Source organism: Macrosteles quadrilineatus, unplaced genomic scaffold (genome assembly GCF_028750875.1).
Source record: "Macrosteles quadrilineatus isolate MER2022 unplaced genomic scaffold, UCM_ALF_1.0 Scaffold_2__2_contigs__length_208266976, whole genome shotgun sequence".
In the NCBI taxonomy this organism is placed as follows: domain Eukaryota; kingdom Metazoa; phylum Arthropoda; class Insecta; order Hemiptera; family Cicadellidae; genus Macrosteles; species Macrosteles quadrilineatus.
The window spans coordinates 124,312,816-124,323,739 of record NW_026542595.1 but is presented as its reverse complement, the minus strand read 5'-3'; the positions used below and the strand labels follow the sequence as shown (position 1 = coordinate 124,323,739).

General features: G+C 35.3%; 1 protein-coding gene across 2 annotated transcripts; it reads right to left on the bottom strand.

Annotated features, from left to right (window-relative positions):
• Positions 1 to 76: 76 nt before the first annotated feature.
• Positions 77 to 9,131, bottom strand: LOC128987640 (fatty acyl-CoA reductase wat-like). 2 transcript variants are annotated; one of them, XM_054408595.1, is made up of 9 exons: positions 8,929 to 9,130; positions 7,925 to 8,339; positions 7,349 to 7,597; positions 6,241 to 6,386; positions 5,527 to 5,636; positions 4,712 to 4,904; positions 2,509 to 2,760; positions 1,179 to 1,436; positions 77 to 366 (listed from the first exon to the last, which is right to left on the bottom strand). In XM_054408595.1, the coding sequence occupies exons 2-9, from the start codon at positions 8,309 to 8,311 to the stop codon at positions 276 to 278; spliced, it is 1,686 nt and encodes a 561-aa protein (XP_054264570.1). In that variant the 5' UTR covers positions 8,312 to 8,339; positions 8,929 to 9,130; the 3' UTR covers positions 77 to 275. The 2 variants fall into 2 exon arrangements, with proteins under 2 accessions (XP_054264570.1, XP_054264571.1); XM_054408596.1 differs by lacking the exon at positions 2,509 to 2,760 and having other exon boundaries at positions 8,929 to 9,131.
• Between the last annotated feature and the right edge of the window lie 1,793 nt (positions 9,132 to 10,924).

Below are 10,924 nucleotides of genomic sequence, written 5' to 3'. Positions count from 1 at the left end.
CGACCAAAGATTACATTGGCAACTAGGTATTTAACCTCTAGAACATTAAATGTTAAATAATCCAGAAGGCAACACCTCAAAAATAAGTACATGCTTTTATTATTTTACAAGATAACACATGACCAGTTTGATTAAGGACTCGTTCCTTATTTATTTACAAGTTCAAAATGTTTACAAGTACGTTTTGACATGAAAACAATAACCAAAAAGACAGTTCATTAAACACTCACTCCTCTTATTACAGTTGGTAAAATATTGACTCCAGCAGTCGTGGTTCAGAATGGAATCGCTCTTGCGGTAATCACCATGAGTTTGAGAACAATCACGGAACAAGTCAGCTTTACCGAGTTGTGTAGCCAATACAACCTGGAAAATACAGTAATTATGATAAATCTGTATTTTTCTCAGGGTTACAAACTTGTAACCCAGAAAATCACGCTGCACCTTTCACCTCCCATTTGGAGAGGATAGCCATGTATCTTTTCCGGCTCACATTCTGTGTCCAGTGTGGTTCGGAAGAGTAGATGATGACGACTGAGGAAGAGTACAATTATTGGACCTGTGTGTCACAGTTCATCCAATGTATTTACTGTGTCAAGAAGCTTGACCTTGAACGGGATGCGGTCTACTATGACTGACTATAAAAATATATGATTGCGATCCCTCGACAATTCTTAAACTTGAAGACTCGTTTTCTTAAAAACATACAGATAAACGCCATAGACAAAAAGAATGAAATATAGACTGTCAGCCGTGCTGCGGTTACCATGGTTACCATAAGTTCCGGCGCACACCGCTGTAGTTTACGTAGCGCGTACGCTGTAACTACCGTGGCGATCCCAGCGGTGTGCGCCAGAACTTATGGTAACCGCAGCACAGCTGACGGTCTATATTTCATTTTTTTTGTCTATGTAAACGCCCATACAGTTTTAAATGATAACTAAATAATTGTATTACTGGATGTGTCTTATTATTTTAACCACCTACCGTACATAAAATCACATAAAAAAACTGTCATCCTGAGTTTTAAAGTATAAATAATTAATCCCTATAAATAGTGTAATTTCCATAAATAGTGAGTGTATATTGGTTAACCTCTAGTGCTTAGCATTTTAACATCATTGCTGAAAAAAATCTTTCATAGGTTCAACGTACATTTGAAACATCAAAACTCATACCATGCATTTTTTCGTATAGCAGCAGGGATGTCTTCAATTTTTTCTTTTAAATAATAGTATTTGCAACCCATCTTTGAAACTAGAAGACACTCCTTGAAATCAATATCCCTCACATCAAAGTAGAATATCTTCTTGTCTTCTTCACTCAACTTGCTTAACATTTCCATGACATTGTCATTTTTGAAAACCCACTCCTGCAAGCTGAAGTAGTCGGTTTGTTCTTTTAAAGCCTGTACTTTCTTGTAAATTTTTGTAAGTCTGCAATAAAAATGTTCTTATTAAGAAGTAATATTTACTCTTGTGGTTTTAGCTTGAAACCTTCTGATCAATAAACAAACCCAACTTACCTCAAAAGTGACTAAATCAGGATCCAAAGTTCGTACTACAGTATTTTAAGTCTCAATTTTGTCATGACATGTCTTAAATATAGACGGGCTGTGATAGTTAGACATGGAAAGAACAAAGACTGTAGCCTTGCTAAACAAGTTTTTGTATCTTGTAGAATGTCGAGGGAGAGTTAGTTAGAATATATAATCATGATGGGTTTGACATTTAAGTCTTAATTCTGTAGTTGGGGCTTTACTTAAGTTAATAAAGCTTAAGTTTCCATCAAATAAAAAAAAGATATCGACTCAGATTACTGTTCATGAAATGCTTATAGCAGTAACTGGTGCCTAGACCATTAATTATAATCCTCCCAATCTAATTTTACATAAATGCTTATAAATACTAAATCTACTTTGGTAGTTAAAATTTAAAATACAGACAACAAAACAGAAGACAACTTAAAAAAAAATTTATTGCCAATTGTTTAAATTGTAAATTCTTCCGGTAAATAACTATACAGGTTTTGGCCTGTATATGAAGGACCTTTACCAAATTTTTGGAGGTCTTCAAGGTTTTTTATTGAAATTTGCACGTCCGACATTGAGTTGCCCTTCACAAAAGTAGTAGTATCGTGTGCAAAAAGTATTAGTTCTGAATTAATTTTTTGCGTTAAGTCATTGTAATAAATTATGAACAATAATGGCCCTGAAATTGAACCAGGAATCCCGCATTCAATATTTATAAAACCTGAATAGTACTTTTATTCAATTTTTTACAATGAAAGTTCTTTGTTGACAAGTTGCCAAACCATTGAAAAATATTATCTGTGATTCCAATTTTACTTAGTTTCTGAATTAGAAGTTAAAAATTCACTGAATGCCTTAGAAAAATCACAAAACACATGCTGCATTCAGCGTTTTTTTTTTACAAAATTCAAAAGAGCTGTTTAGGTGTTCATGTTTTTACTTTTTTCTGAAGCCAAATTGTACAAATTGGTCCTTACCCAGGTGTGTTCCCTGTCAGTTCAGCCAACTTGTCAAAACAATATCCTGGTATTCTGTGTAGCAGATACCAGAAAAAAATGTATATATAATAGTTTTCTGTGTAGAAAGCAGAAGTATACCAAATTGAACGATCAAAGGGCCAAACATCTATATACTTCCAATAAAAGTCAATCACAGCCTTCCATTTTATACCAGCATTAACAGCTGTTGCAGCACAGTTGTATACTTTCATTGAGTTTGTGCTTTCATCCCTGGAAGCAAACTTTTATCAGCACAAAATTCTTTCAAGACAAAAATTGTGAGCTATTCTAATAGTAAGATTACCTCTTAACTGGCAAATTACCTTATTTCAGGCATTTTGCAAATTTAGTACTGTAATAATAATACACAGAAATTCCTTAAATTTGACAAGGCATTCAATTAGAGTATCAATTAAAATTAAAATGAAAAAAAAATTTAAATAAAAAATTCTTTATTTTTTATGCAAAGTTAGGGACACCTGGCCCTTTATTACACTAAACCTGGCAATCATAAAAATATAGTAATAATAATACAATGGGATTACTTAGTCTAATGAAACATATTTAATAATTTAAGTACATTTCTCAGAGAAAGGAAAAAAACATGCAAATTAAACAAAAGAAAAAAACACATTTACACACTCTCGCATACAAGGAAACAGAAAACGCACCAAGAAACCCCTAGCACACGCCTAAGAATTGACCCTTGAGTCACACCGCATGTAACAGTCACCCAGTCTGATCTCATGTCACCAATCTCCACACATTGCTGCCTATCTGACAGATAATCTCAGCCATCTAAGAGAATTTTGGGAAAACCCTATGGCCTGTTATTCTGAACCAGCAAGTCATGATTAACATAGCCAAATGCTTTAGAAAAATCAAATAGAGTTAGAACCGTTCATTGTCGACGCTCCATAGCAAGTTTTATGTCTTCAGTCACTTGAAGGAGTGCTGTCTCTGTACTGTGTGCTGTCCTGAATCCTGATTGATAGTCAGATAAAATGTTAATTATTTTCAGTGATCAATTCGGTGATTTGACAGTAAACTATTCTTTCTATACCTTTAGATAGAGCGGGCAAAATACTTATCGGCCTGAAATCCCCAACCAAGGTTGGAGCTGAGATCTTATTTAGGCGACGGATGCCTTAAAGATGCATTAAAAATGAACGTGATAGTAGGGAGGATGGTGTAGAGGATGTCTTTGATAAAACAGATAAGTATACCATCAGAACCGACAGCATTGCTTCGGATTCTGCAGATAGCCATCAAAACATCAGACTGAATAACTGGTTTAAAATTAAACTCAGGATATCTCAGGCGCGGGGTGGGAGAGTTAACTAGTTCTTTCAAGTAACTGTCAACTTGATGCTAGTTGGTATTTTGATTGCAAGAAAAGTAAACGTTTAACTCATTAAGAGGAATGTGTACCGGCTGAGAATCAAATTGTTTCCCTAGCCCAAGATTTTAACTTTACGCCATACAATTTTGGATGGTTGCGAAGAATTGAATGTAATGTTTAAACAACCATTGTTTATAATGTCTAGGCTTTTAATAGAATACCCACAGTTTTGTCAAGCAAGGTATGAGGTAAAGGTATTTGTTAACAAAAACCATTTTCGGTGTACTTTATACATTAATTTATTGCGTATGGTAAGGTTATTTTATTTGAATACTTAGCAAGGAAAGAAGAGGGAAAAAGTTTGCAATTTTACTGGATGATGTCAGTTCATTACCGTATCCATACATTTTGAGAACTAAAATGACTGTTTGTGCTCGTAGTACACATTAAATTTTATTCTACTTCTATATTACCCTATTTAGCTTATTAACAACCAACAAAAATAAAAGGGAAAAATAATTTCTCCTAACATTTGTTGGCCCCGGGATTCACATACTTCTTTGTTAATGGTACAATACAATAGGGTGGGGGTTTACAGATGTTGCCTTTAATCTGTGTTAACTTACTGTATGTATTAACAAGATAACTCACAAAGCTAAATGAGGACATGAATTATTTAGGAAAGGAGAAGTTAAGATGAAACAAATATTGATGAAAAATGCAAATAAAAGATTAAGACCTAAAACAATCAAAGATACATTAATAAAGGTTTCATGAGCCCCATTGTAAACTTAATAGGTAGGCTATTATATAATGTAAGTCCCAACTGTTCAAACTCACTTCTCATCAGCTGTTTTCCAAGCAGCTGCAATCATACAGTTGACCACATAGTCCACAGGAATTATATCGATGGTCAAGTCTCCATTTAAATTTGAGCAGTGAATAACACCGTGGGCTCCACCTACCATGAGTCCCACTGGTCCATAAAGATTGTCCGTGTATCCCCTCACAGGCTCAAGGTACGTGGAGACAACTGAAAATACTCAATATGTGACAGAAGATAAAAACCTTTCCCTCCTAGGCTATGGCCACACCTGGTGACTTGGTCGTTACAACAAAATATAATACCATCGCCTTAGCAAACCTTCAGACTAAAGCGGCCCACACATCTCACGTGCATGGTACACCGTGCGTTTTTTATACATTGGCACGACATGCTCTGGCACGTTGTTACCCACACAAGCTCCAAGAGTGAGTGGCCTGTGATGTGCTGATGTCCACACCGATGTTTTGATCATTGTAGTGTTGCTGGTTTGTTGCTGGATTGTAAATGTCGTAGCTTGTGGTAGATTAATTTGAAAGTTGTAGAGCTGATGTTATTTTTAATGTGTTTATTAGATGTGCTTGAATATTTTATAACTTTCATTCACTAATGTGGTCTCTTCACTTATTTGAACTGACCACGATACAACGGGCACGTTTAAATATTTTATAAATAATAGATAGTAGTGTTAGTGTTAGTGAAATGAAGATAGAATAAGAAGAGCCCCTTTTACCACACTAACTGGCAAATCATAATCAAAACTATTAGTTTTAGTAAATAACTTTATAAACTAGATGTTGTATATAAGTTAGGAAGTATTTATGTTATATACTTATAGAAGGCCTGAATATGCAAGCAGGAAGATCCTTAGCTTCTTCCTCCATCATTTCCTCACAAAGAGCTTTGCTGTATGCATAGGTGTTTGGCCAGCCTTGTAGTAATCTAGAGAAAAAACAATGTCTGATAAATTTTTGTTGTATTTAAAAAGGCTAAAACACTAACATTTTTTTGGGTAGGATTTACATATTTAAATAGCTCAAATAAGCAATCCACCTGCTGCAGCAAACCTACAGACTGAGCAATTTTAATTTTTGCTTTTTTATGCTCTACAAAATGGTTTGAAAAGAACTTGCTAAATTTTATGTTTTCAGGGTAAAAAATGGGAAAAACCAATTTTAACCCATATAAACCCCTGTTCCCATAGTTTGATCATGCTGGTTCAAGAAACTCGTTTAAATAAACGTAGGTTTACACGTTTTTATTAAAATTTCATCAAAATTGGATAATTTTTACACGAGCTATCGCGCTAACGGACACTATATATATATGAATTTGAACGGATGGTGTTTTTGGCCTCTATAGGGACCTCAAAACGAGAAAGAAAATCGGTCCCGGGTCCAGGTCTTACCATGAGTAGGGTACCACTATTTTTTCTGGTTTTTAGCGAATGGTGGTACGCTTTTTAAACACAGAGTGATGACTCCAGTTATAATTAAATATAGCTCAGTGGTTAACACACAAACCTTTATAAAGTGTTTTCTCTTACCTAGGTGTTTCTTCTTTAAGCTCTTCATCACTTTTAGACTCAATATATTTCAGCATCTCTTTGTAGTAAACATTCATTGTTGGCACTTTTTCCTCCACAACCCTTCTCACACAGGTACTGTAAGCGGTGGAAACATGCACGTAAGCCTACAAATCAATAAAAGCTTGATAACGAGATCATGCATAACACTGAAAATTTGGAAAAATAACCATATATTTTTGTCCTATTGATTGAACTGTATTTGGATTTTTTAATTACTAACTTACGACAAATTAGTAACTATCAACTTAAGTGGCGCAAAGTAGTAAGTAGAGTGGAGTGGAGAGTTGATGAGAGTGGGGTGAAGAGAAGAGTTCAGGATCGAGAGTAGTGTGTGGAGCCGAGAGTTGTGAGTGGAGTGGAGAGTAGATGTTAGGGTGGAGAGTAGTGAGTGGAGTGGAGAGTAGATGTTAGGGTAGAGAGTAGTGAGTGGATCCGAGAGTTGTGAGTGGAGTGGACAGTAGATGTTAGGGTAGAGAGTAGTGAGTGGATCCGAGAGTTGTGAGTGGAGTGGACAGTAGATGTTAGGGTAGAGAGTAGTGAGTGGAGCCGAGAGTTGTGAGTGGAGTGGAGAGTTGAGGTTAGGATCGAGAGCAGTGAGTAAAGTAGAGAGTAGTTAGTGGAGCGGAGAGTTGTGAGTGGAGTGGAGAGTAGATGTTAGGGTGGAGAGAAGAGTGTGGAGTGGAGAGTGACAGTGGACACTGGACAGTCCCAAGTGCAAAGGCCAGCGCACAGGTAACGTACACCTTTATGAAATAAATGTCTTAGGTACAAGTTCGAGGTTGTGTACCTGGAACAAATTCTACAGGGCTTATCATATGGTGTCACACACCTCATGAGCCAGACATTCTAAGATATAAACTTAAGATACATGACCGAGGAACACAAATTTTGGACACACATTTCATGTCATTTAAAAAAAATATTTAACAATCCACAGACAAACCATCTGTTCATCTATGGAATCGCGGATGACCAATAAATAGCGTAAATTAATGAAGTAAAAAATTATTAAAAGAAAATTTTCATTACGTCATGTCTATTTTTTCATACCGCACGCTTCACCTACCCAGAGGTTTTTCATTTCCTTGGCCAGCTCCAGGACACGACGGCTGCCCAGGACGTTGGAGCTGACAGCTGCCTTGAGAGGTTCTATGAAGCGGACATCCGCGGCGCTGTGGAACACAATGTTGACAACATCACAGAGGAGGTGGTGGTCCTCAGGGCTCAGTCCTAGGTTGGGAGTGCCGATGTCTCCTTCAACAGCTGTCAGTCTGGAGGCGTAGTCCGGCACCTCAGCCTTCATGCGACGGAACACCTGGAATTAGAACTGATGTACGGAAAACCATACTCTATTAAAGCTAACCATTATACAAGTTCATAAACAAATAAGCAGCATTCATATTTTAAAATACAGTAATATTTTAGAGAGGTTCATGTTAATGTGTCATATAGATGGATTTAAAATAAAGGTTTTGTGTTTAAAAAAAAAATATTTACATTTATTTTCTTGACTGGCTATTGGCTTTAATATTTTGACTAAGAATATATTTTACTATTAGATATTTTTAGATAGACTCAAAGTTTTCACCCAACTACTACAAGTATATTTGGTTAATTATATAAAATAATATATTATATTTACCATATCTTCTAAAAGGGATTCAAAACGCTCCTCGGATGACTTTCCTTTCTTTCCTCGAATCAGTAGATAAATATGACCAATGTTGGGAACACATCTGATCAGTTTCTCTGTCAAAATCTTGCCTACAAATCCTGTTGCTCCTGTGATGAGCACATTCGCTCCTCGGTAGAACTCCTGGATAGGAGTGCCTACTGCACTCTCTACTCTCTCGCATTTCTGGAAGTCTCTCTCTCCTAATATTTCGTAAGGATCTCTAAGCACAAACTTGTCATAGTAGTCATCTAGCTTAGGAGTGTGGCTGTATCTTGCAGGAGCTGCTATGTTGTTCTGAAGGCTCAGAGAATCACCCAACAGCTCGGATAAATCAAAGCTTTCTTCAGAAGGCATTTTGCTGTTATGAGAAGGAATGTATTATCTAAGAAAAAAAAACCAGACTTAGAACATTATCAATGAATAATGTATGTTTGAATGGTCGAACATTATCAACCTTCCATCGGACTAATAGTAAATGTTACTTCTCTGTAGTTAAAAATAATTTGTAAAAAATCACCTGCAATCGCAGCAACACCCATGATTACCTATCGCAGTTGTGTTTTTTTACTTTACATGACAATTATTAAAACGCTGTAAATGATTATTGGCTATTATTGGTGATTTTGTAATTTTGTAATTTTGATCAGTGCTCTAGTTTTATTGGAATAGACAATGTAATTTTTGGCAGTTTGGGGTCACAGGCACAATGACAGACGGAAATTATGATAATACTCGATTTAACTTTTTTAAGCTATGAATATAATAGCATAACCAAAATCTTCATGATTCTCTACAATAAAGAAATAAAAGTATAATTTTATTTATTCAGGCTAAATGTATAATCTGGTATACAACACTGTCTAGCAAATTTAAAAATCATGGGTCATAACTCATACTATTTATGTCATTAACTAATAAATATATGATTTATTTCTACCACACTGTTACAACTATGTCTTTGTGTGCGGTACCTTTTATGACAGAGTAGCTGATGGCTGATTATCACATTTTCCATATGCAAGATAGTTTGAATGCCTAAGTAATATGTTGTGTAGTCGAAGAAACAACCTTTAAACAACTTTTTGGAACAGTTCATACACTAAACTAAATCGCAAACCTCACTGAACGAACTGAATACTATGTTTGAAACTACACTCCTGACCTACAAGAGAAGCAAAACCTCATCAAAACTGCAAAACTATGTTAATGGAAACAAAAGATCAAGACCACTTCCTGAATAATTGTACTTTACTGGGAAATTTTGAATGTGCATATTTGTGACTGATCGCTATAAGAGAAATTCGGTAAATTACCATGATTTGTACGCAAGGTCGATTTATCTTGTTGTTTTACGTAGTCCTTGGTCCACAACTAGAGGTGGTCCAGTGGTCGAAAACTCTATCAAAAAGTTGTAATGTACAGACTTCTTGATTTTCACCCCCCACTGTAAATAAAACATGGGATTGGAATTTGTTCCATTTTGATTTGATATGCAATTTATATTTCGTTGTTATTTCGTCACCAGCATCCATAACGCCCATGTTCAATTTTAAATTGATTTTTTGTGCTTGTTTTTGTACTTACCGTAGCCAATAAGGGACGCCATTTGAGATTCTTGTAATTCGCCTATTGGGTCTGATGATGATTAGAGTGTCCAATCAAAATCTATCACCACTTACCATCTTTCGTATTTATTTACTGTCTTGTGAGTAAACAGTATAAGTGTAAATATCTTACTAATATAATAAATCTGAAAGTTTGTGTGTATGTTTGTGTGTTGCTCAATCACGCATAAACTACTGGACGGATTGGGCTGAAATTTGGCATGATGATAACTAACATTCCATATTAACATTTAGGCATATTCTTATCTCAAAAATCCTTTCGGGCTCCGCCCCAGTGGGTCTGTAGTTCTCCATGTTAACCTTATGAGGATCTACCTATATAATTAATACGCTACATGAAACTTTGTCGGTTGAACTCCTCCGCCATTTCTTAACCGATTTTATCCATTGACGGTTCATTGGAAAGTGTGTGTCGCGAAGATTTGCAAACTGACCTTACATTTTTGAAAAAGTCCCTTGGGCTCTGACCCAGTGGCTGTTAAAGTTTCCATGTTATCCTTATGAAGAACATAAATGTTTACATTTTTATCAGCTGTATAATTTAATTCCTGTTATTTATTTTCCAATTCAAAGTCTTTTTAACTTATCGGAAATTATGATGACTTATATTTGTTTTCAAATAACTACTTTACTTCTTTGCAATTGCTCGATTTCGAGCAACGTGTTTACTAGTTCATATTTAAAGGGAATTAAAGAATTTAGTCAGCTGTTTCAACTTTACAAGTTGGTTCTATAATATGCAATAGCATTAAAAAGTTATAAGGTTTCCCAACAGGGTGCAGCACTATTATTATTTTGTTTGTGCATATATGACAACAGCTAATTTGAACCAAGCAGCAACAAAAAGCTGTGATACACAATGAGAACTGTCAAAGTAGGATTGTTTATAGTTAGGTTTGAGTTTTTAATTTAATGAATAATTTGTGATATTGTGCGAATGTTTGATAATTTATTTGTTTCTATTGTATAGGTGTAATGATAGAACATTATAGCAATGGTAGATGTGTTATACCATATCATACCGTAAATTTATGAGCCAAATTTTATCAAACTGTGTCCTCCCCCCATTGCAAACGCAAAGCTTGAGTATAACTGCAATAAGCATTTTATACTTATATGCTAACCCCGTACAAAGGACGGGTGCTATGCTAGTATTGTTATAAGTGTTATTTGATGTATTTATATACTTTCAGGTTTTTATAGATTAGATACATTTTGGATACAAATGGAAATTTGCTTAGTCTGTAGATTTTCTGTGGTGGTATATTTACTACACACTTACTAAACACTTTCTATGTTTTAACATTTAAAACATAGAAAGTCGGCATGTATTAAGCAAAAG